A 27,010-nucleotide genomic window follows, 5' to 3' on the forward strand; every position below is an offset into this window, starting at 1 on the left:
CGATCGGCTAACTCTGAAGCAGACGGCTGCAGGGTGATAACTGAGGGTGCGCTGGCGCCTGCTGGGATGGCAAGTGGTGGGGTGCATGAGGTCTGCAAAGCCGCAATCAGCATCCCTGTGTGCAGCAAAAACACGAATAACACTCATGTCACCACGCTGCCCCTGCCCAAATGCAGTTCCTGTGCCGAAGGGGCCTGCTCCACACTAAAGGAAGCAGCGAGCACTGCGGCACTGGCCCCGAACACACTTCAGCCAGATCAAGCAATATGGTGGATGATGCCAACAACACACCCGTCATCCCAGGATGTGGCCTAGTGGCTAGGGAGGGTGCCCTCGGAGCTGGAGAACCGGGTTCGAGTCTCAGCATGTCCTGTGATTCTGGGCAAATCACTTAATCTCCAGCTGCCTAACAAGACAAACAAATGAATGTGTCCGTCTGTAACACAACTGGTGCTCATGTAAAGTGCTCTGATACCTTTGGGTCGAGTTTGGGCTATATAACCCCCCCTCCTTCCAAAAAAAGGGGATGGTTCCTTTCACTCCGTCCAGAGCCTGCTTCACCAGCAGCATGTGTAGACACTGGAAGTGTGGTTGTCAAAAAGAAAAAGTGACACAAGGTCCACTGCTGTGAGTAGTCCCCTCTTGGCGGGGTGCTCATTTAGACCATGTTCCCACTTCCAGCCATTTATTGCAAGAAAGCAATTCCACGTCATGTACTCCATTGTTCTCGCTCCATTTCATGCACTCCGGTGTGCATGGACAACACACCTCTGTGTTTCTGTGTACTTCACCTTCTACGTGTATTTAAGTGCATCATGCTGTGTGTACACGTTTTTGTTTGCCCAGATTGGTGTGGGCATTTTATGCACTCCACTGGGCATGGTCCCTGTGCTTGGCCCTACAATACATCTTGTTTGTATCTGTTCATGCGTATTTTCTCATAATACGCGCCTTGTGTGTGTCTTCATGCTCTCTATCACACGTACATTTCTCTGCACACCCCATTCACGACTGTGTTCATCCATACCACCATGCCTGTACGTGCTTATGCAATTCACATCTGCTTCTTCCAGAGTGTAAATAATCCTTTGACGGCTGCGCATGCGCACACCGCTGCAGGAGTCAAAGGAGCGGCTTATCACAGCCGAACATTCGTTTCCCATCATCCTTACAAGGAGCGTTCCTTAGCTGGGTACGCGCACACTAGCTGTAATTTACATGCCAATTACAGCTCATTCTCCGATAAGGAGGCGCGTTCCATGGAGTTTGCATATTGAGCACACAGATGAGGTCAGCGGTGTTGACTCCTCGCTGTGGCTGCTGGTCCCCTTGGCCAGCTGCCTTTATTTTTGCAGAATGCTTGTGGTCAAGACAAGCAGCAGGGCCTGGATCAGGCACCTGAGACCAGTCCTTGGAGGAACGGGTGATTGACAGTGTCCAAAGAGAGGAGGGCGGGGTTAACTGTGTGGCACTGTCATGGGGTCGATTTCACCCCCTCCACTACCAATCAGATGTGGCTCTGACTGGAGATGTGTAGGGGGGCAGGATTTACCACTGACTGTGACACTGGGTGTCTGCCCAACTATTTGCTAATTTATTTACCCTTTGGGATGGATTCATGGTTGGGGCGTGCACGCAATATTTTTTCAATTTAGATTTTTCCAGACCAGATTTATTTATTTTTCGAATGTACTATTTACATTTTCAAGTATTTTTCTTGCTTGAATATTTGCTTTTCATTTTCATTATTAGTATTGGGTGTTATTCAATCCATTACATCAGTTGCGGTCCTGTGTTTGTGGATGTTCACATCTCATGTGACTTGAAAAACATCTGTAATTTCCCCCTCCTAATGATTCTTTGGAAAGAGTTCCTAGCTGTCTGAATTAGCTGCTTGTCAGTCTTTCCTTCTACATTGACTGTTGCAGTAGGATTAACTATCCTGTGTTTCACCCAATTGAGGACACACTCTTTATCCATTTAGGAGGTATTCCAGATGTGAACCATAGCTGACACGTGTTTCGCCTATACAAGCTGGAATCTGAAATGGGCTTTCACAAAGCTGTTGCACATAATTATTCAGATTATCAAATAAATATGAAATAAGAATAAGTACTTGGAGAAAGGAAGGGAAAATCAGACTGTTTAAGGACGTAAACTATATTGTCTTTTAAACTATTTTGTGAATATTAAGGCCCAGATTTTAAAAACTAGCACGGAACGCTGCGCGGCAGCCAAAAAAAGCTGCGCTGTGTTTCATGACAGGGAGGGTGGAGGAGAGCACCATATCTACAAAGATGTGGCTCCATCCACTCTCCCTAACGCCAGCACAGCTGTGTGCAAGGTACACACCTTTGCGCCATAGTGCAAGGGTGTGTGTGAGTCTACCATAGGTTTTGTGTGGTCGTAGGGTTCCCTTCCATTACAAAATACTATGCTTAGATACACTTTAAAACTTTCCCCACTGTGCATGCGTGGTGCACAGTGCAGCAAACATGCAAAATCAGAAAAGAAAGGAGAAATCAAAACATTTCTCCTTTTAACGCCTCCTTTGAAATGTCGTGGCACGAAACTCTGTCTACTATTGTTTGTAGATAGGGGTTTGCGTCAAAAAGCATGTGTGCTTGCGAACGCCCATATAAAACCCAGGTAACGACCCCTCACAGCTAAGTAACGCAAAGAAGTGCTTTGAGCTGCTTTGAATTACTTCCAAGGTACTTTCCAGTTTTGCACTGGAAAGTGAATTAGGAAAAAAAGCATTTTGTGCTGGTTAGCCTCACTTTTGTGACACAAACCCAGTGTAAAACGTTTGCAAATCTACCCCCAAATGTTTTAACTTTGTTTATTCATAGCTGCCAAGGTTTCAGATTCCTCAGTGTGACATTTTCACAATTTCAGTGTAATTATGAGTGGCATTTAAACAACTATAAGTGACACTTTCTCGCGAGCAAAATCTAGCAATGAATGATAATGATATGATATGATAAAAAGAATTTATATAGCGCTCATTCACCGACGGTTTCTTGGCGCTGAAATGGAGGGAAACATATAAATATCAGGAATTACACCCATTTGAGCTACGTGACCTTCTTGTACATTTGGGTTTGGTGCTTCTAGTGCAACAGAGCAGGAGGCAGCCTTTGTGTCATTTGTGTGGGGCTTGGGTCTCTAACATGCAGGGCCCGCCTGTCGACTCTCTGCTGACTGTCTCCCATCAGTCCTGGGGAATCCAGCCAATTCTCGGGCTGACGCGGGAGGGGGCGGCGGGCTCTCTGCCAACGTGCTCGAAATGAAAATATTTTTCATGGCGAGAAAAAGGCAGAGGAGAGAGAACAAGCAGGAAGTTTGAAGTCGAATTAAAAAGTGTTGAAGGGTTATTTTTGGGGTGCTCTGCATCAGCTGTGAGTGGGGCCGAAGATATTCCGCAAATTGAGCTGCGATGTTCTCTGTCAGGGACTCGTTGGGGCAGATTTACAAGCCCCACGCGCCACCAGTACGTCACTTTTTGTGAAGGAACTGGAGGCGCATTTTACTTCTCCATATTTACAAGGAGACGAAAAGCCACCATGCGTGACTTTTCCTCTCATTGTAAATATGGCCCCTTCACACGCAGCACTTTGCGTGGAAGGGCCGTTCCATGGGTGTTGCTGTGGGTGTTCCCATGCAACACCCAAGGAACGAGATACATTTCCAGATTTATGAGGAATCGTCAATCTGGAAATGCATGTCAATGCTACGCCTCCACTGAGGAGGCGTGGCGAGGCGCAACGAGGAGAAGTGTTTTCATTTCTCCTCGTTTTTTCCTCTTTCAGAGCGTGCTGCATTCTACAGCACACATTGACATTGAAAGAGGAAAATGCCTGTAGTGATTGTTTTTGTGCAGGAAGGTGCCCCTTCCTGCACAAAAACAATCTCCCTGTGACACAGGCATCCTTGCACCTTGGTGCAAGGGTGCCTGCGCTGGCGTATGGCGGCAGTTTGTGCTCCAGCGCAGGGGAGAGCTCAGGAATGTGACATATTATTGTAGATATGTCGCATTCCTGTGCTTCGGAAGTGCCGCAGCGTGGTGCAGCCAAAGGGTTTGCGTTGCCGCGCTGCGGCACTTCCTTGTAGATCTACCCTTTCTATTTTTTTAATGAAAATTCAGCGCTACCCTAAAACTGTGACGAAAGAATGATCTGCTCTTCAGCCATTCGTTCCATTCAGAAACAGGTGTCTAAGACACAGGGGATGTTCAGACGTTGGCAAATTATTCATTATAATCGACTCAGAGCTAGTTAAATAAATGTACAATCTAGACTAGCTTGGTGTATTTTATGATTGTAATGGTGCGTTTCTTTAAAAAACTCGGTACAGGCGCTATTAAAATTGACCTAAAATAAAATAATAATAAAAGGATGATACACTCAGCTGCTATTTTTCCTCTAGTTAGATATAGTGCCAAATAACATTGGCTGGTGTATATACAGACAGCCGCGGCCCGTGGAGGGAGTTGCAGTGGGACAGAAATAATTGGAGGTAAGTAAACAATGTAATAAATAAAATGAATTTCGTAGCGCGGCTGCTTCGCATTTTGCAATGCAGGGCGCGCTCCGGAATTTGTTTTATTTATTTAATTGTTTACTTACCTCCAATTATCCATATTCCAGTTTTTAGCACACCCCACCCTGCCCCTCCCCCGCCCCGCCTTTCTGCCCCACCGCAACTCCCTTCAAGGGCCGTGGCTGTATACAGACACTGACTCACAAGCAATTAAAGAGACATGCTCAGGATCACACACACTGCCTACACGAGAAGCCGGGTAAAGAACACAATTGTAGTCCAGAATGTACTTATGCTTTTTCTTTGCGGGCATCAAAGAACCTGATATAGAATTTATAAAGTTTGAGAGTGTATATTTTTATATAATTCAGCAAGAGATCTGGCTTTGAGAAAGTAATTTACTGTTTTTTTTTTAATGCGCCTCTGACAAAAAGCAGTAAAGATTGAAATGATGTACATTGGAAGTTCCGGACAGCAGACTTAGGGCTCGAAGGGTCCTGCCGCCCCTCTGGGTGCTGCCCGAGCCCTCCGTGCTATAAATGCGTGACAATGCATTTCAATGCAGTAATGCGTACCACCACACTGAAGTGATTTAGTCTAACACCTGATGCGTGGTATTTGGCATGGTGGTATAACTATCCTAGTGCCCTGCCTTTGATGTTCTGCAACTGTGCTTCACGTAAGATATGCAAAAGACAGTGTGTGTGCATCTTTGCTTGCGTGCCAGCACGCATACACGTGAGCATTTGTGGATGTAATGTGTCATACCATCTATATTCCTTGTCGGCCTGCACGAAAACGCTATTGGCTTTTTGAATTTTGTATTGTTCCTGGGAGTTTACACATACCATTTATTCCCAGTTGTTGTTAAATTTTTATTACATGCAACCGCTGATCATCAAGGGAGCTGGATATAATAGCGGTCCCTTTAAATATCTGACCTTGTTGCAGGGGTATAACAAAGGTCCCTGCAGGCCCAGCAGCGCGGGGGCTTGGGGGGAGGGGCGGGGCTCCAACACTTCAAGTGGCCCAAAACCTCCAGGGGGATCTTTTCAGCCCAAATCCAATGGATAGCTATGAGATATGGGAGATTCAGGGGCCCCTCATCACATTCTTCAGGGGGCCCCATCATTTTATGTTAAAACACTGCATTATTGCACTATCGAGTTTTGTAAGCTATTTTCCTTTAACCATTACGACCTATACATAATATTAAGGATTTTCTTTACATCTTTATGGTATTGCTGTAAAATTCTCAGCAGCGGTCTTTGCTGTTCTGCTGACGTCTAAAGTAGTGTAGGGAAATTAATGGATTTTCTTGCCTGAGACATTGGTCCTGGGCATGGAAATCTAGCAACGGTCAGCCCACCCTTAACGACTTAACCGCAGTGGCAATTCCGCTGCGGCGGCAATTCTGCCGCGGTGCGGGGCGTTCCATTAAGTGGGCGGAGCCGCGTCGGACAACGGACGTATGCAGAACTACCGAAATAGTGCTCGTAACGGCCGTTGGCCGACGGGCGTACTTAAAAGGTTAAAGAGGGCGGAGCAACCATCACTGTGTCCTGGCGGCCCTGTACAGTCAGGTGTTCCGACCACAGAACGCCACTGACGGCTCCATCTTAGGATCCGCCTTCGGAACCCTATGATTCCCCAACTCTAAGTGTAGGGGGGGTTTAGCAGACTGAGCATAAGCCAGACCCAAAATTATTTCCTAAATATTTCAACTCCATTGATTCATTGATCCTAATGATTTTACATTTATAGATGCATGCCATTACAAATTACATATTAGAGTTGATTATGTCTACCAAGGGATTGTTTATAATGTATTTGACCTAAGCGGTATGTTTTAATATGTCAATTACTCCTGTAATGCTCGTGAGATGTTCTATACCTGATAGGGAGCTCTTTCATTCTTTATTCCTTTCTTCTAATTTAGACAAATACACTATTTTTCTTTGCTGTGAGCATTGTTTCTTGGCTGGGCACCAAATCCCTAATTAAATTGTCCTTTTATCTGAATGAGATTTACAACTTCCCCTGGCGTATTTTTGTGCGGTTAAATATCTATACTTTCTTCATAACTTAAAATATTACTGTGGCTTTATTCACATGCAAACCTCAAACAAGAACCCTGAAACCGTAATCTATAATATTAGACATATTTCTTTTGCATTCTGGGGCATCCTTCATTTTTGCCTATGTTGAGCGCTTTTTCCTTGGCTCGCTGCTTTGAGATCCTTTTATTCATAGGACAAGTTCCCCATCTCCTCTCTTTTAAACAACGACTGATGTGTTCTATCCACAGTAATCAAACTTGCCTACTCAGCGACTTAGCTTCCATATAATGTTGGTGCCGACTCTTTCTAGTTTCCATGTTTTCTATCGCTCAATAGCGCATTTGCACCTTCATGTGACATAGTGACTCTCTCTTATACTTGGCCAGATACACATTATATGAAATAAAGTACATTAGCCATTGTACAGATAATATATTCATTTGCTTGACTGGTTGAAACTGAAGTTTAAAGCATTCTCTTTTCGAATATGACATTCAGACTTATTGCAGTTAAGTCCCAAAGCCAGTATTATGGGGCGGGGGCTAACCTACTAGTTGGTATTATAGCTGAATGGCATCATTTATTCTTACATTTATTTTTTTCTTGTAAGGGATTGATGGTTTAGTTCTTTATTTATTTATCGAGGACGTTTTTAAGCACTGTTTGCAGCCATTTGGTTACAGCAGAACTCATCATAGAAAACTGCTTGTTATATGGAGGGGAAGATGGATTCAGGTGGACAGGGTAAGAGAACTAGGGCCGGATTCAGATCGCAAGGACAGGATAATCCAATACCAGTGGTTGGATTGGAAACTGTACCACCTAACATCGTGACTAAGTACTGGATGCCACCTTGAGTGTTTGCGCCAAGGTTAAGTTGGGGTAGGTTGCCAGACTTTTGCAGGCAATTTAGAACAGTGGATCACTGACCGAGTGGCGTTTCCTCTCCAACCACTGGTTTTGTATTTAACAGTTTCTTTTGTCACACACCACAAATTGATTACACACACATGGTAGTAACACCCTCAAAGTCCTTAAGAAGGCCATCACACCTCTTTGGAGGGTATTAGCCTGAAACATGTTGTTCTATGCCAATTTCACGCCGTATGACAGGTTTAAACTCATCCTGTTATGGCTTGTATTTAATCCTGGTCTGGGGCCTCCTGAATAAACCTTATTGCATAACTCTGAACTAGTTTTAACACATTTATGATTTTTTTGCTTTGCGTTCCTCACCGCACCTCACTTCACTTAAGGTAATTAGTATACCTCTGTAAGACAAAGTAAAACATCTCTAAACTCCTCCCTGTCAGAGAGGGGGTTGTAGCCTGCAGTATGACTAGGTTCATAGTGCAAGGAGATTACCCTATGATGAAGCATGGCACCTCTGGGTGGGTGAGGGAAACCATCCTATATAGGGGATGCCCTATTAGCATTCACTTGCTCTTTAAACCCAGGTTTTCCTTTGTCATGTGGTCATTAAACATTGATAACCATTAAACTCTACTAATCATTCATTGGAGTAGGTGATATACACACATGCACACCCACACACACGCATGCACACACACACACATATACACACTCTTTTTCTGTTTCTTTTTGCGGTATACCCCAATACACCAATTTGTATTATTTCGGGTTCTCTGAATATATGTGAAAATTCATATTTTTGTTTTTACTATGACTATTTATCCTTTTATCTATTACTTCCTACATCCCTGCTTGTGCTTATTTATATTTATATGTTATTTCCCTTACCCCTCTATCCGATTTTGCTCATTTATTTTACTTAGCTCTCCTTTTGCAGTGTTTTTGCCTCGTTGTTTTTAATTTCCAATTTTCTTTCGTCTGATTATTTACTCTGAAATTATTGGGCCGGCAAAACACGGCACCCGAATGCAGCCTTTCGGTGTGACTCTTCTCTCCACCATTAGCTACATGTAGATAGATAATGCACACATGATTAGTCTCAGTGTATTATCTATTGAGCTTTGTTTCATTAGCTTGGGTTATAGTCTTTGCAACGTGTTTAGTTTTTTTTTACCAGATGGTCCGAAGAAAGAACCATGCAAGAGTCCCAGAATCGGTTGGCTTCCTTCCACCTATGTTCAGGGCCACTAAAATTTTGTGGCAGGGAAGCATCAAATTGTGCAGTAGAATAGACTAAATTATGCGGCAATAAAAAGTCAAATTGTGCAGCTTAATGTGCCACATTTTTTATTACATTATTTCATTATTTTGTCATTTTTACACATGGTAATACTGTCTAGGCAAATATTACACCTCATAATCACCAGTTACCAAAAAACATACAGAAATAAGCAACTGAACGATTATCACTTAACCTTTGCGAAGGGCCTTCCACTGAGCGCGAAAAGGTCACCATGTTTTTAGTAACTTTTGATCAGTTTGAGGTAGAAACACATTTCTTTTGTTAAAATATGCAGATTATGCAGTAGAGTAGAGGATGGATTATGCGGCAAATGCTGCAAATCCATAAATATGCAGAAAAAGCTGCAGCTGCAGAATCCCATAATTCCTGCCTATGGTTGTTCAAAATGTTAATATACAAAGGGTGTGCAAAATGTTAGTATTCATTAGCAAAATGTTATGGCCGCCGAGTGGGAGGGAAAACAAAGAGTCAATTCACAAACTGAGAACCGCTGTTTATTATGGCTGCCATTTAAATGTGCAGTTTTTTCAGCTACAGCACTATTTTTGAGAATTTCTTTATTCATCAATTACATGTTTAGACCCAACATTTCACAAATCATTGCCACATTTTACAGACAATTTCGTGGCGTGTGTTTGCGCTACGTCCTGCAGTTTCATGATCTGTCCCTAGTCCTTCAACAAGGCTGACACACAGCCCGCTGTGGCATGAAGAGTGTTAAGTGCTCACTGCTGTTGTCTTATTTAGGTCCTGGTGACCTGCACCCTGCACCCACATTGCACCAGGAGGGCTCCATTTCCAGCATCAGGAAGGTTTCTGAGTTCTAGGCTGGTGTTCTGGTGGTTTAGGTAGAATAGTCAGGCCTTAAGTGGTGTTCTAAAGTATCAGAGTTTCTCAATCTGGGAAAAAAGGTGGTTGTTTTGGTGGTGTCTTTTGAAACCTTTATTTTTCCTCCGGTCATTGACCTTACTTCTCGTTTTCTAACATCAGACCTAGTGTTTTTGCACCTCACTCTTTGCAGTGAGCCCAAATAAGCCCAGGTGAACCGAGTCTCTGAGGTTCAGCGCCTGCAGGTCATTGTTTTTAATGAAGCTGGGCACCTCCAGGTGGGGCCTAATGGCACCCAGCATGTTTAATTGAAGCTGCAGGCATCAGAGTGGGTTTCCCTGGTGACGTCTTGCTTCGGTTTGTATTCGTGGCTCTCTGTTGAGTGAATTCTATTTGATTGGTTTGCTGATGCTCATTTTTGGTTGTGCATGCGTCTGTTTGCTCTAGAAAATGTGTATTCGTTTGTGTGACTCTTTGTGTGAGGCACAGTTTTGTGAGAGAGTGCCTAGCGCTGGGAGGCCTTCGGGCTAGCGCTGGGAGGCCTTCGGGTAGCCATGCGCTTTACAAATGTCTTTTTCATTTTATTTCATGAGTTATTGATACTGTTAGTAAGTGGTGCTAAAGGCACATATGGTGCTGCCAACGGAGGGGTCGAACAGTGCAAGTATACCATAAACCCAAAACCTGCATCTAATTTCACAATTTGCACGTTCACTTTCACCTTTTCACCACTAGATTTGTACTTTGTTTTGGCGTTATAACACATGATGTGGGGGCATATGTAGGTAATTTCCATTTTGCGATTCCCAAATAGCGATTTTTAAGGAATCGCTATTTGGGAATAGCAAAATGGAATGTATGTAAAAATTCTCAATTTTTTTGCGAATCTCTAACATTCCTTAATTGCGATTAGCAAATTGCAAATCACATTCAAGGAATGAGTGTCCCATTCATTCCTATGGGCTAAGAAGCCCATAGGAATGAATAGGGATACATTCTCAAATTGCGATTTTCTATGAGAAAATCGCAATTTGAGAATCGCAATTCCAAGGGTGCCAGGGTGTCCAAAGGACACCTGTTGCCCCCCTGGAATGTGCCTCTAAGTACATGTAGCGCACATACATGCAGTAAGGGCATGTCTGTGTGCCACATGGCACTTTGATGTTAAAACAAAATGCATTTTGAAAGGAAATCGCAAAATACCATCTACTTGGAGTAGGTGGTATTTTGCGATTCCTTAAGCCAAATTCGCATTTTAAAATACACTCCTACATAGCATTTAAGGAAACGCAAAATTGCGATTTCTTAAATGCTTGAGCAAAATAAGGAATCGCAATTTTTGCGATTCCTTATTTTGCTAATGTGCACCTACATACCAAAGGGGCGTTTGCGATTCGCAAACGCCAAAATTCAGCGAGTTTCGGCGTTTGCGAATCGCAAACGGCTACCTACATATGCCCCGTGGTGACGTATGTCCGAAAGCAGCACAAGGACAGCACCAGAAGGCCTCCATATCATCTCGGACTTTTTATAGTTTTTTATGTCAACTAACCTTTTTTATAAGCTTAGTGGCTTCTGACCCATCTAAGTTTACTCTTTTTAACAGTATTGAAACTTTGAAATTTCAGATTTCCGTGCTGTCGTATAAAATGTTTATAATGTTAATTAATTGAAATCAACATACTTACTTCGTTCTTTCGTTACTGATAGTAGGTGTGATGGCCAGTCGTCCATTCGTACAGCATCACAGCACATTCAGATGTCTGAGCATGACTTAATTTGGTACAGTCAGTTCGGTACTCACATTGGTAGAAGTTTCTTTATAAGGCGAGCACAAATTAAGCTCCTTTGATCTTTTTTATTGCATAAAGTCCCCTTTAATAGAACATATCGGATTCAAACATATTATAGGTTAAAACATCCGATCAGTTGCCTACTTATCTGAGAGGAAAAAGATAAAATCATGATTAAATCAGCACACACTTCCACCCCTCCAAGGGCCTGTGGCAAGGCGCCCTCCCATTGGCTGTGAAGGCTTTCACTCTCGCCTCTTGGAGGACTGTGTATGACATTCACTCAGATGTTCCAGAGCTGAAGTCAATCTGTGTTTCTATCTCAATCATTAACATCCATGGATTTTCCAGCAGGATAATGTTTTTTCTAGAGAAAGTCTTACATGCATGTCTCACTCTCTTTTGTTCCAGAACGGAGCTGACCTAATTTCGTGTTTACGTCATATGAAGCCGATTGAAAACATGAGACAGGTAGGACACTTGCATTGTTTTGTCTGGCACTGAAAAAGTTTTTTTTCAATTTTAAAATCTGCTAGCTGTTTTGATTTTATTAACAATCCCAACATGTTGCTCTGATCTGAGCAGAGTAGGAGACTGTGCAAATGAAAGATTGTTTTTTAGATTAAAAAGGAAAGTAGTGCCAGCCATTCCTCAGTTGTTAACTTGATGATTTGGTCCTGTTGTTCAAAACTTATAAATGCTCTAATGTATGTCTTTTCAATGTCAATTGATATCACCAGTTTTTTTCTCTTACTTTCTTTGACCGGGTATAGTGTGTTGGTAAATTTAGCATAAAATAATCTATATTGGAAAACAACACAAATATTGAGCCACAGCAGGTCTCGGACGTAAAGGCCTCATTACGATCTTGGTGTACGGGTTACTCTGTCACAACGGTGATGCATATCCCGTCTGACGAAATATAAATCCCATTATATCCTATGAGATTGACAACAAGTAACCCTGGATGTCTAGTGTGTGTGTCCCTTATATAATGAACTAGCAGCCCGTCCCGACCTTGTCCGGGTGCAACAGGCTTCCCCGACCCCCGCCCGCCCCGACATTGTGCAGCAGCCCGGGCCCCCGCCCGGCCCGTCACCCGCCTGCCCCGACCCCTGCCTGCCCCGACCCCCGCCTGCCCCGACATGGGTCCCCTTACCTGAGCCGCCGCTCCTCCCGCCTGTCCGCTGCTCGCACAGCCGCTGGCCTGTCCGCTGCTCCTCACATCACCGCTCCTCCCCCGCGCCATGTCCGCCGCTCCCTTACCTCAGCCGCCGCTCCTCCCGCCTGTCCGCTGCTCGCACCGCCGCTGGCCTGTCAGCTGCTCCCCACGTCATCTCTCCTCCCCTGCGCCATGTCCGCCGCTCCTCATCGCGCTCCTGGACGCCGCTCCTCCCCGCGCTCCTGACGTGAGCACGCACGTCGCAGCAGGCGCTACTTCGGAGGGACTACTTTTTTTTTTTTTACTGTAAATTTTTTAAATCACGTTTAAAATTTTTTTTATATAGCCTATAACCATCTACACACCCTGACGATTCCAACGGTGTATCGGGTGTGTGGATTGGCGCTGTGGTTCCCGAGTTTACCCGCCTCAAAGGCTGAAAGTTCTTCCTTTATAATAGTAGTATAGATGTGCTCTTTGTCTGCTGGCAGAAGGTCTGGTGGTACACACAATCCAATCGCATTGTGGTGCTCCGAGCAGACATGAGCACTGGAAGTGTCTCTGATGTTATGGACCTTCATTCTTGACACTTGTGTGACGGCATCCACCCCAAAGAGTCGCTTGGCATCCAATGGTAAGCCCTGACCTCCAACAGCTACATCTCTTCTTTGGGATACTGACCACATGCCTTTCGGCACACAACGATGGTGTCGCCACCTGGTGGGAGAAAGGGCTTCTTTTTTTAGTGACTACTTGTCTGAGACAGGCCAGGCCCAGCTGCTGCTGAAAGAGTTGAGTGATGGTAGAAATTCCATCAGGTTCAGTCAGGTCGACAGGCTTTTTCCTGTGGTTTTCGAAAGATTGATTTCTGCTTTTAAGGCTAGAGTAAATTATTTACAAGTGAGAAAGAGTGGGAAAGTGAGAAAAGGGGGGTGGGATAGATCCGGAGAATGAAGAGGAAGTGAGGTGGAGGTGGAGGTGGCATGACAAGTCGGTTCATGAGCTGCCTGTACGGTCCTGTGGGCTGGTGAGCCGCACTTGATAAATGACCAAAGAGTGTCCATCCCCACTTAGCCAGGCAGAGCTGAGCTCGGGGAAGAGGGCGTCTGTAACTTCCGGGGAGGGGGAAGGGCACCTACCAGGCACTCAAAATAAGATCCTTTCTTGCAAACTATTGCTCTTTTTGGAGTGCTACCTGCATTAAAATAAGGAAAAGGAAGATCATGGCTTAACAAATATTGTCCCATGTGATATTTGGGGGTTCCACAAGAAGAGAAAGCTTTTTAATTCTCAACAACTTTCGTTTTCTTTTCTGGCTAAAGATCATTTAACATCTCTTAACTGCCCAGACTCAGAAGGAATGTAGGGGCATATTACCAACAACTAGCGCTATTTATCGCTAAATGGGCTTAGCGAGTATTTTTTTAACGCCAAGCATCGCCGGATATTATCGCACAGATAACGTGCTATTAGCAACGTTTATCTCTAAAGCGATAAAATATCCAGCGTTAGCGGCGAAATGTGTGAATATCGCTGGTAATCCAGCGATATTCACGCATAATATCCAACTCCCATTGGATATAATGGCTAAGAACTGGTCTGAGCAGGCGTTAGTTTTTGGAGATATTCACGCGTAGCGTGAATATTTCCATCACTACGCCTGCCTTGCTAATAGGCGATAGCGACGTTAGCGACTGCTTTCAGTCGCTAACAGGTTGGGTACGCCCACTTTGCATGTCATTAGCGATAAATATCGCTGACATGCAAAGCGGGCCCCAAACCGCTCGCTGTCGCCTACAAGCTGTCGCTAACTGCTGTTAGCCACAGCTTGCTAATAGGGCGATAGAACTATCGCCGCTTAGCGGCCGAAAACGACAGCTAAAGCGGCGATAATCACATATCGCCCGCCTTGGTAATATGCCCCGTAGTTTGTTAATTGAGGCATGTTTTAATTATTGTCTCCGTTTTCATGCTCTCCTGTCTTCTTGTTTCTGTTCCACCAACAGAGTCAAATCAAGAGGTCCTGCCAGAGAGGTCGAAGGGGATCTTACCAGGGTTCACAAATATTGAAGTCCTTCCTTAATCACTCAACTCCCCTTGTAATATCACTACAATACCATATAATATTTACATCCCACCTTCTCCTCAAGCCCCTGGCAAGACAATAGGCAATGAACAATACCTAAACATTATCAACAAGGAAAAACACCCCATCTGAAGGATATAACTGATCTGCCTGTTCATGCAAACCATTCATTGTGGACATTGTTACCAGATCATCCTCTGGGTGGCAGCTACCTCCAATTACAGTCCCATGAGAGACATAGTGAAGTTATTAAATACAGCCTCAATCTCACCCCCGGGAAAGTATAAGGTATTTGAAACTTGTTGCTCTCGGGTCACTCAGACTCCAGAGGAACACCTTGGTCTCCAGAGAGAACAAATGATGTCAGTGGGATAGAGGTATACAAAGAGAAAGACAAGGGGAAAATGTCAATTACCAAATTGGACACAACCCTCAATGACACACAAGGTAAGACATCATTGGTACAAGAAGCAGACATCACTGGTCGTTAAAGTGAGATATCACTGATGCATGAGGTAAGACATCATTGAACATGAACAAGAACATCTCAGGTGCCTGAAGTAAGGCATCACTGATACACAAATTAGGACATCATTGTACATGAAATAGAGCATCACCCACCGGCGCATGATGTAAGACATCATTGATGCATAAAGTAAGACACCATTGGTACATGAGACACTCGTGCCTGACGTAAGACATCACTGATACACAAATTAGGACATCATTATACATAAAATAGAACATCACCCACCGGCGCATCATGTAAGACATCAGTGATGCATAAAGTAAGACACCATTGGTACACGAATCACTGGTGCCTGAAGTAAGACATCACAGATGCACAAGTTATGGCATCATTGGTACAGGAAGTGCACATCATCCCTGGCATCTAAAGTAAAGCATCACTGATACACAAGATAGGGAATCATAGTACATGAACTAGAACATCTCAGGTGCATGATGTAAGACACCATTGGTACATGAGACACTGGTGCCTGACGTAAGACATCACGCGTACACCAAATAACGCATCACTTTTTGCATGGACAATGCCGACAATCCAAACACCTGACCTGTATCTTTAGAACCAGCATTCGCAGTGAGGCTTTCCTTCTGTTCCTATCTTTTTCTAGACCCTTCAGGTGGAGTGTTCCACTGCTCACATAGTTCACCGTCATGGAGGCTTCTCATCCGGGGGCGCGGCGCCTGCGCGTCTCCTTCTGAACGCTCTTGAGGCTAACAGTGAACCCTGCTGAGGGGTTCACCTCAGATTGTTCCTGCCAGTCGGCCCTTGGCCTGTGAAAGGACACCGAGATACAATGTTCCAGCTGAGGGGGATCTCTCAGATGTTTCTTAGTGTTCCTAAGACTGGTCACATGAGAGCCGGCTTCTGCACATGAAGCCACATCCATGACGTGTATCTGCACTTGGGTTGGCATAAGCCAGAAGTACCTGGCACATCAAGGTGGAAGTAACATATAATGGTTGATCCTCTGGTCCTTGATGCTGTGGTGCTTTCATATGAAGAATACATCTTTGGTATATCAAAGAAGTACCCTAGTTATATTAGTTATTTAAAGACATTTTATAAGCTGCAATGGGGTTCTTTTATTATGTCGTGATCATAAACTCATTGTACTTTTTGTCATCAGTGACGTCATTTCCATTGAGGCAACAATGCCAACATTAATGTGGTATCAAACCTTTTAATGTCATTGGGGTTAAAGCTCACATGAACCTATTTGGAGTGACTGCTATTGGTACATGTCTAAAAGTGGAACAATAAACAGACAAAACTGGGGAGTTATTCACATTTTTACGCAGAAGACAACTCTTCAAAATACTACATGCCAAAACTCATTGGCCAGAATATGCATGTAGATAATTAGCCAATACGAGTTGCAGACATTGGTTTCCTTCCAAAGCACAAGAACAGACTAGGACATTTCTCAGTGATGTGTTATTAAATGGTTAAAGATGTTGCTTGCTGTGTTTTGAATAAATTAATTTCCCTTATGACCTAACCTTTCCCTCTGTTATCCAACAGAAAGAACAACTATCTCTCCTGGTGCAAGGGCACATTTATGTAAGCCACGTCTTCTCCCCACGCATTGCTTCATTCTGTGGTTATATTAATCCACCACCCGCCCTCTAATTCTCCTGATGTTTGCTCTTCTAATTGTTTATGAGCTGAAACACGTTGATACCCCATCGGGTACAGCCCATAACCTTCTAGTCCTCATGTTCTACCATAAGATTTCTGTAGATGGATGGAATACTGTTGAAACTGATGTCCTTATAGGGTAGAAGACCCTTCACAAATGGATGTAGAAATGGATTGACACCTAACTACTATCAGATTCGACAAAGAATTATATTTTCTGACACACTTAGACCATTTGTTGACAAATTTGGTCACAAAATATAAAGTATGCTGAAAAGACACTTTATTAAATATAATTTGTTGTCAATTTAACATCTGAATTATGCACGTTCTTCCATTTAATGTTACTAAAATGACGACTCTCATTGTTTCCAGTTGAAAATAGCACATCCGAACACACACGGAATTACATCTGTACACCCTCGACGTATTTTGTGACTAAGGGCCACATGCATCAAGCTAAAAACCAGTCGCAAACGGGCAGATTCTCAGAATCTGCCCCTTTGCGACCGGTATTTTTGCATTTGGGATGCATCATCCCAAATGCAAAAATCGCAATTTAAGGATCTCTAAATTGAGATTCCTTAAATTGCAATTGCATTTAAGGAATCCCAAATTGGGATTCCTTAAATCCCATGCATCAAATTAAAAAAAATTGCGATTTCGCTAATAGGAGTAGCAAATTACCATGAAGTTCAACTTCATGGTAATTTGCTAAAACTTTGAAAAATGCACTTTTGTGCATTTTTCAAAGTTTCATGTTGCGCACACACATGCCCTAAGGGCATATGCGTGCGCAACAAATGTGCACAGATCAATTTCAGGGGTGCAACAAAAGGACACCCCTGCACTCTTGAAATTGCATTCTCAATTTGCGATTCGCTAATTGCTAATCGCAAATTGAGAATGTCTTCCCATTCATTCCTATGGGCCTCTAGGCCCATAGGAATGAATGGGGAGGTATTCCTTAATAGCGACTCGCAATTTGCGAGTCGCAATTAAGGAATATTAAGAAATCGCAATTTTTTTAGCGATTTCTTCATGCATAGCCTTTTGCTATTCCTTATTAGCGAATCCTTATTTTTCGCTTTTAAGGAATAGAAAAATGGCATTGTTGATGCATGTGGGCCTATAAGTACATAGGAACAACACACGAAGATATCTGAATCAGCAAATATTTTGGCTCAATCCCTTAGTGACATTTCAAGGCAATGCACAACCATTTAAATTTAAAATCGACCTCCACCGAAAACCTAGCAAGCTCCTCCTTGCCTTGCTGACATGATCTTCGATCAACGACGAATGCCTGATGCAGCTTGGTGCTTTCAGCCATTTCTAATATCATTCCATGATTTCTAGCCATCTTTAAATTCATTGGCATAATCTAACCTGAAATGTTCACTAGAGCCAATGATAATGTTATTTAATTCTGAGGAACCATAGTGATTATTTTGTAAATTGAGGTTTAGGAATCCTGATATGTATTAAGACGTGAGGGCCCAGAGAGCGAGAGTGATTCATCAAAATTAACCCCTGACAAAATGGCTCTGTTACATGACTTTGCCGCTTTGGATGATGCGACTTCCCATTGGCGCAGATGGATGCTCTGACACCCTCAATGATTGGGAGATCACACATTCCAATCGTGGCAGGGCAGAACCAGCCTTCCATCATTCCAAGCTTAACAAATCTAAGGGCATATTATCAAGAAACGGTGTTAGAATTTTCGCCGCTTTAGCGACAGGAAACTGCGGCGATAATTGGCTTGATAATATGCCCTTGTGAATTCCCATAGAAGCCCATGTTCTGGTCATCATATTGAACACAAGTTATTAGAGTGTTTTATCGGACCTTATGTGGTGGGAAGAACTCTGGTACGGAGGGGTGTTGACGGATTACATTTCTGGAACCAGGGTTGTGTAGAATGTTGGTGCCACATACAGTAGGGGTTTAGTAACTGCAATACATATCTACTAGAAGACCACACCCCCGTCCACTTAACATAAGCCAAGGTCCTTCCTTGTCCAGCTGACAGATGCTGCACTGGAACAAGGACTGGTACCCACCCCCATGCGAGTTGCAGTGATGTCTTTATCCGTTATCTGTTACTGCTGAATAAACTCTGAAATGTCAGACTTTTTTCAATGCATTTTTGGCTTCTGCCTGCCTATCTTCCCTCGTGCCACGTGCTCCCTGTTCACTTGATTGATATATTGCCTATCACGTTTGATGAACTCTCCCCTTGCCATGCTGTAAATACTTCTTGCTTCTTTATCTTATTAACGTCCTCCCAGCCCAATTCTCTGCCCTTCTCTGCCTCTGTCAGTTTCTTTTCAGCCTCTCTCCTCGCCTCTCTCTTCGGGACCTGTACTTAAAGGAATTTGCAAATCTGATGCATCTATAGGTTTACTCCCTTTGGGTGTGGATTGATGGAATTTTGGGACTAGAGTTGCACAAGTCACAGCTTCAAGGCGCATCCTTCCTTTAATCTCCCACGACCCGCCTCCTCTCCCCCCCCTACACCGGAAGCATCAGTCTGACTCTGCCCGGAGTTTACTCTGCTCAGAAGCTGTTAATTGGTACCCAATCGGCGTATTGATTGCTGCGGACAGTCCATTAATCGCGTTTACCTTAATAGCACTTAGATTTTCGCTTGCGGGACAGCTGTATTCCGACCAGATTATAAATGTAATTTTTAGCCTCATTAACTCCCCTGATTAGTCTAAGACAGCGAAAGTGCAATTATCGAAAAACTGGAGCCGGAGGTGGGGAAGCTGGGTTATTTTTAGTCACACATGTATTAGGCTAGTGGCGCGGCGGCACGCTTACTGGAAATCCAATTATTCTAGCGCCTTGAAGCGCGAGAATTGTTCCACTTGGACTGTAATGGAAGATTACTTAGCGGAATACATTTTACTTACCCTTAGATGTTGTCGTGGCAACCTAACGTGGCACGTGAAAACATGGGTCGTTTATCTTAGAACTACATGTGCGTGTAGGACAGACTTACACATGCAAATGCTGCTCATATGTAATTTGAAAGAAAATTGAGTTTCCACTCATAAACGGATTTACTCGCCCTGAAATTTCCGTTTAAGTAAACCCACTCCTCGGTTGGTGATTTGCTTATGTCAATGGGAAAGAAGTTCCCTTTTCATAGTGGGGGAGAGGACGTAGTGTTACGAAGAAAGCAACCGATTTTGGAACAGGGAACCAAGTTTGTGTGTGTATAGATATATATATAGATAGATAGATAATTCGAATTCTCTTTTCTTTCCCTCCCTATATATAGCTTTTTCCCTTCTCCTTTTTCCCCTTTCCCTCCTTTTTTCCTCTTCCTTAACATATTACAGGTGTATATAATTTGTCACATACTGATTTATATTTATTATATTGTTTTGTAACCTATGAAATTGCCGATCTTTGAACTCCAATGTAACGCTTGGAAAGCTAAGCTTGGTCGCCCATTGTAAGTGGAAATGAGTATTTTTGTGAATTCCGGAAATGAATAAATCTACACCCATACAATCTTCGGAATGCTCATTTCTTTGTGGCATGTGGCTCAGAAACTGCAAAGTGTAGACTGCAAAAATGTTAACTTAAAAATCCCTGTTCAAAGTATCTGCCATACATTAACCCGTTGCATGCTCATGACGGCTCCACGCCGTCATGAGCCACGGGCGGGGTGTGCTCAAGACGGCGTGGAGCCGTCATGCTGGAGCCGTCATGCTGCTGCTCCGCCGTCGCGGCACTAATTCCCCGCCTGTGTGGGCGAATTAGCGAGTGGGCTGGGTCATGATGGCTCCACGCCGTCACACACGCCGCCCGTGACTCATGACGGCGTGGAGACGTCATTAGAAACCGAGCGCCGCGCTCATCCCCCCGCACTGCAGGATTTGCGGCGCTGCGAAGGGGTTGATGTCTGCATGTAAAGTGTCCACAAAGCAGCTAAACCCACTATCAAGCACCAGCTGGACAGGTTGTTCGAACAATCCTAAAAAAGATGGGATGTGAGTTTGTCTGAACTTATGGAAGTAGAGTGACATTTTTGCAAGCATGATTTTTTGATATTTTAAAAGGATATGTTTCTGAGTCTCTGTTTTGCAGCTCTGTCTATTCAGTTTATGGTTCCACAGTCCACTCGAGTAGAGATGACCGCACTTGACCTCCCAGTAGGACACCCTGACGGTGCCTGTCAACAGAGTGATGGAGCGGGAGGGCTCTGGGACATATAAAAGAATGAAGTAAAGATAACGCTCAGTTTCCTATACTTTGTGCTGGCACCTTAGGGGTGGACGTAACTCGCGTAATATTCTCGCAAAATGACCTTAATGGTGTAAAACGCATCACACACTCCAAAAAACTACGCAAACATTCTAAGTAAAACTTCAACCTGAAAATCTCATTTGAAGTTGATTTAGTTCAAAACACTGCCAATCGTATGCTGATTTGTAGTTTTGCACTCAATAAGTACCAACATGATTAACACGGGTAAAAAATCTACCTGGAATGTTTATTGACCGCTCACATTAAAGAATCTGCATATCGGGTTCAAAACAGTCTCATACACGTTCAGATCTGAGATTTTGCCCTCGAAAATTACCTGAACTGTCCGCTGGGTTAAAAGAGCTACCTGAAATTCCCACTTACTTAAAAAAATTACCCGAACGATGCACCTCACATTAACACCTTGGAAGCGGCGTTAATTCCAACACGGCACTGGGGGGGGAGGGAGGTCCGCGCGGTGCCGCCATGCTCGTGATGGAACCACTCCGTCACGAGCCAAGGGCGCGCTGTGCTTGTGACAGAGTGGTTCCGTCACGGCCCGCTCGCTCAATAGAACGCCCGGGCAGGCGCGGAATTCCTGCAGCGTGGGCGGGGCGGCCGCGCCATGACAGAACCACTCCGTCACCAGCACAGCGCGTCCGTGGCTCGTGACGGATTGGTTCTGTCATGAGCACGGAAGAGGTTACAATTTCCCCACAAAATTACGCAATTTGTCGTAATGGTGTAATATCGGTAATTTTGCATAAATTCTGTTATGCCAAATGACCAAAATTTCACTAATTATGCCAGTAAATTAAAATTTATCCCAGGCCCATATTTGAATTGGTGAGGGGGATTGGCTGCAGCACTTAGAGGTACTTTTCTTGGTGGTACCTTCATTTGTCATCAATAAAAGCTGCCAGTGGCATTTAAATTTGTTAGTAGTAACTCGTGCATGGTTGAGGCTAACATCAAATCATGTATTTTCATTATTTGCCAGTGGCATTTCAATTATTTCAATTAACAGCGATTTTGCACAACAAATTAAAATACTGCTTCTGGTTTTAATTCTAATATTGCTGATGCAAATTGGTTTACACAGTGCTGGCATACTGACAACAAATTAATACATTCCCACAGGGCTTACTGCAAACAAATTCAAATATGGCTGACGCAAACTTCTCTAGTGATGTGGCCCCTACCCTTCGAAACTTCAGGAGTTACTAGTCAGACAACATGGCTGTCACTTTAGCACACATATGAACATGCTGCGTAGCTGAAACATGCACAGCATCATGCGCGTAGCTCAGCCATGCACACCATCATTTGAGAATACTGCACGGCTCAAACATGCACACTGTCATATGACAATATTGCATGCCTCAAACACGTACACTGTCATATGACAATATTGCATGGTTCAAACATGCACACCGTCATGTGACAATACTGCATAGCTAAGACATGCAAACCATCAGGTGACAATACTGAGTAGCCTTGACATGCACACTATCATACGGTAATAATCCACGGCTCAAACACGCACACTGTCATATGACAATACTGCACAGCTCAAACACACACACTGTCATATGACAATACTGCATGCCTCAAAGACATACACTGTAGTATGACAATGCTGCATGGCTTAAGCAGGCACACTATCATATGACAATACTTTACGGCTCAAAAAGACACACCGTCATGTGACAATACTGCGTAGCTCAGACAGGCACACCATCACGGGACAATACTGCGTAGCCTTGACACGTACACTGTCATATGACAATACTGCATGCCTCAAACACATACACTGTCGTATGACACTACTGTATGGCTCAAGCAGGCACACTGTCATGTGACAATACTTCATGGCTCAAACATGCACACCGTCATGTGATTATACTGCGTAGCCTTGACATGCACACCGTCATGTGATTATACTGCGTAGCCTTGACATGCACACCGTCATGTGACAATACTGCGTAAATAAGGCACGCAAACCATCAGGTCACAATACTGAGTAGTCTTGACATGCACACCATCATATGACAACACTGCACGGCTCAAACATGCACACTGTCATATGACAATACTTCATGGTTCAAACATGCCCACCATCATGTGACAGTACTGCATGCCTCAACCGCATACACTGTCATATGACAATACCGTATGGCTCAAGCAGACACACTTTCATATGACAATACTTCACGGCTCAAACATGCACACTGTTATATGACAATACTGCATGGCTCAAATATGCACACCATCATGTGACAATACTGTGTAACTCAAACACGCACACTGTCATATGACAATACTGCTTGGCTCAAACACACACACTGTCATACGACAATACTGCATGGTTCAAACACGCCCACCATCATGTGACAATACTGCATGCCTCAAACACATACACTGTCATATGACAATACTGTATGGCTCAAGCAGACACACATTCATATGACAATACTTCACGGCTCAAACATGCACACTGTCATATGACAATACTGCATGGCTCAAATGTGCACACTGTTATATGACAATAATGTGTAGCTTAAACACGCACATACATTGTGGTTCATGTTCGCATTTACCCAAGGGATTGCTTCTTTTATTTATTGTTTCGTTTAATATATAGAGCTCCTTAACTATGAAGCTTGGGGGCGCTTTACATAGAAGCAAGAAATACAATCAGAGGAACACTGGGACAGAGTCATAGGAAGGAAGGTCAGCGACGGATCAGGAGATTCATGTGTTTGGGTTTGGAGAGTCCTCTGAGGCCAGGCGAGGGTCAGCCTGGCGCGCTGAGATGGATGTGGAGGAGGTACCATTTAACCCCTTCCCTGCGGGGCATATTCCCCCTCTGTGCTGGGGGGAGGGGGGCGCGCGCAGCGCCCCGGTGCTCATGACGAGCTTAGCTCGTCATGAGCCACGGTGGTCGTGTGCTTATGTCGAGCTGAGCTCGTCATGAGCCACGGTGGTCGTGTGCTCATGATGAGCTGAGCTCGTTATGACCACACCCGTTTCTTTAGAACGCTCGCACGGCAGGGGAATTTGTCCAGCATGCGAGCATTCTAACGGTCATGACGTCATGAGCACACGAGCACCGTGGCTCATGACGAGCTGTCATGAGCATGGAAGGTGTTAATATCAGGAATGGGGGTGCACTTTGGATTCTCACCAGGGGCGTAGCTATCATTGATGCAGCAGGTGCAGTGGCACCAGGGCCCAGAGCCCTGAACGGCCCATTGAACTGTGATAATTGCTGTATTTTACCACCTCAACAGCATATCCCCTTCTTGCCCCAGAGCCCATGGCATCTTTGCTGAGCTACTAATCTTCACTGGAGAAGAGGTCACTGCAGAGAAGGTCTGGACGAGAGAAGGTGAGCAAATGCCAAGATGATGCAGAGAGTCAGTGGACCGGTTTTGGGCGCGATCCATCTGATTTAACATTTTATCCCACCTCGCCAGAAAGGATCATTTCCCATTCTGACTATTATTGTTTTATAAGGATTCAATCTGTAGACTTGAGCCAAGATTCTTGGACAAGTAGTACAAATTTGCACCGTGGAGTTATGAAAGGTTCAAGTGTCTTCTCCTTGGACACAGTGCACCGGTCATCTACCGAAAAAAGGTGGACTACACACGGGTAGGATGCCGACTGGGTCAGAGCCACCGTGCTCCGCAAGGCCCCGCTCAGTGATTGGTGGGTTAATGCTAGTCACTAACCTTTGCATTGACTGCCGCTATCCCTGTAGATACAGAGAAGGAGGCCTGTTCCTAGCAATGCGCGGGAAACGGCCTTTACAACGAAGCCGTTTCCACGAAATCTTTAACCACGCATGCAGTACAACGCATGCGTGGTTACCACTAATGCCTTTACCACGCATGCCTTTACTACGATGTTTGTAGTAAAGGCATATGTGGTAAAGGTAAAAAAAAAAAGGGGGGGCTTTTGGGGGTCTCCCCCCCAAATAAAACAACTCACCAGAAGTCACGTCGGCTTCAGAGTCGTTTAAGAGAAATCGGGAAAAAATGCCGTTTTCTCTTAACGACGTATGACGTCACCACGCAAATAGTCGAGGAAAAGTTTATGCGTGGTAAACGAATTCCGTTGTAACGCATGCGTGGCAAAGGCATGCGTTGCAACGGAATTCGTTGTATCGTCATATATTCGCAATGCGTGTCTATCCAGAGGAAGCAAATTTGAAACCCAACCATGGACCATAAAAGGCCTGTGCTCTGGATTACCCAACAATACAGGTGTATGGCAGCCCTAAGGCAGGGTGAGGTCACATTGTGTCCTTAGGTTATCTGCAATAACAAAGAGGCCTGATTACAAGAGGGCCGTGAAATTGTGTTACATGTACAAACCCTTGTTTCTTTTATTGTTGAGGGAAACCTATCTAGCAAAAGACCATTTGCAGGAGTATTTTTGTATTAACAGTATATTAGAGTATTTAAAAGGATGACTTGCGTGTTTAGTAGAAAGGAGACTGATTTAAAAAAAAGCTTCTCTGAATGCTTCACCAACAGTCGTTTTTATAAAGTAAAACAAAAGTTCATCTAATTTTATGAAATTTACAGAACTGAAGTTACACACTTTCGGCCCCCACCATCTCGTAACTTCTTCAATTTTAAGAGGTGAGATTATGGCTGCCTTGAATGAATGTAAAAATATTTATTAAACTTCTGTGGAAAGAAATTGATCATATCTATACAGGAAAGCTATATGAGAAAGAAGGTGGGACCCTGAATAGGTGTTAAAAAAACGAACAGAAGTGGATCATTCATACAAAAAAGAAAAGTATCTTAAATGATGATTTAGCACATCAAATCCCTGAAAGATGGATCTGTATGCAGGGGAAGAGGCGGGACATTGCATAAACATCTCTTCAATTACCCCCATAGTGCTCTCCTACAAAGACCAGTGGCACAGATAAGATAGTGAAGAGTGACAGTTTACAGTGAAAGGCATTAATTAGCTCATGTGCTCCCAATAGATCTCAGAAACAGTTTTTAACTTTCTATTTCCCAAAATAAATCACTTAATTTCCTACTGGAATTCAATATTATTAGGTAATTCTCCACGTGCCATATTGTCACTATAGAAGTTTAGTTATGGGTGTGCAATATTTTCTTTATGCAAACTTCATAAAGTTGTTTCAAAACTTCGCAAGTCTAGCAAACTTTTGAGGTTGTGCAGCTTAAATTGCGAGAAAAAAGTCCTGAAAAAGTAGATTTCGTTGGAAAATGTTTCAGCAAAATGCCAGTTGTGGGAGTATTCTCTCGCAATTGTTTTGTAGACAGCTGCTTTTGCAACCTTCTCAAATTCATTGTTAAGTGCCTGCAAGCAACTTTTGTCTGGGATTGAAAATGATACCTTTTATATCAATATACCCTTTTGACTGTCATAGAGGTTTCGAAATAAGCCAAAATGTAAAGCATACCTCTGTTCTTTCCATTTTGTGAACATCATATGTACCTGCTGTTTATAGCAAAAATGTACAATCTAGTTCAACCATTACTTGTTAGCATCTTCACTGTCATGACTGCTAAAAGAAAATGGGGGCAAATACAAACTCTTATTATAAAATAGCATAATCATTTAAATATAACACACCTCACCAGCAGCCCTTTACTTTAGGCGTTTGCCCCAACATTAAAGGCATGCATTAAATTTGGGGGTATGCAAAATTCTTCTGAGAAACACTTTATTTTTTATTTTTTAGGTTAAATTGTGGGAAATAATGTAGAAAAATGTAATACTTCAAACACTGTATTAGTTTTAATATGACTTTCGCTGATAAAAACAGATATCTTTCAAAGGTGTCTCAATAACAGACCTGGGGGCATATTATCAACAACTAGCGATATTTATCGCTAAAGGGGAAGAGCGATATTTTTTTTATCGCCGCGCAT

The 27,010-nt window shown here is 43.6% G+C and overlaps 1 protein-coding gene across 2 annotated transcripts in view; it reads left to right on the top strand.

Annotated features, from left to right (window-relative positions):
• ZNF385D (zinc finger protein 385D) overlaps positions 1-27,010 on the top strand; it is a 492,120-nt gene that overhangs the window by 149,705 nt on the left and 315,405 nt on the right. For both annotated transcript variants that reach the window (XM_078663994.1, XM_078663993.1), the window contains one exon: positions 11,811-11,870. In XM_078663994.1, coding sequence (XP_078520120.1) covers positions 11,811-11,870 — 60 coding nt within the window. The remainder of the gene's footprint in view (positions 1-11,810; positions 11,871-27,010) is intronic.

The sequence above is a fragment of the Lissotriton helveticus genome, chromosome 10 (genome assembly GCF_964261635.1).
Source record: "Lissotriton helveticus chromosome 10, aLisHel1.1, whole genome shotgun sequence".
Classification (NCBI taxonomy): Eukaryota; Metazoa; Chordata; class Amphibia; order Caudata; family Salamandridae; genus Lissotriton; species Lissotriton helveticus.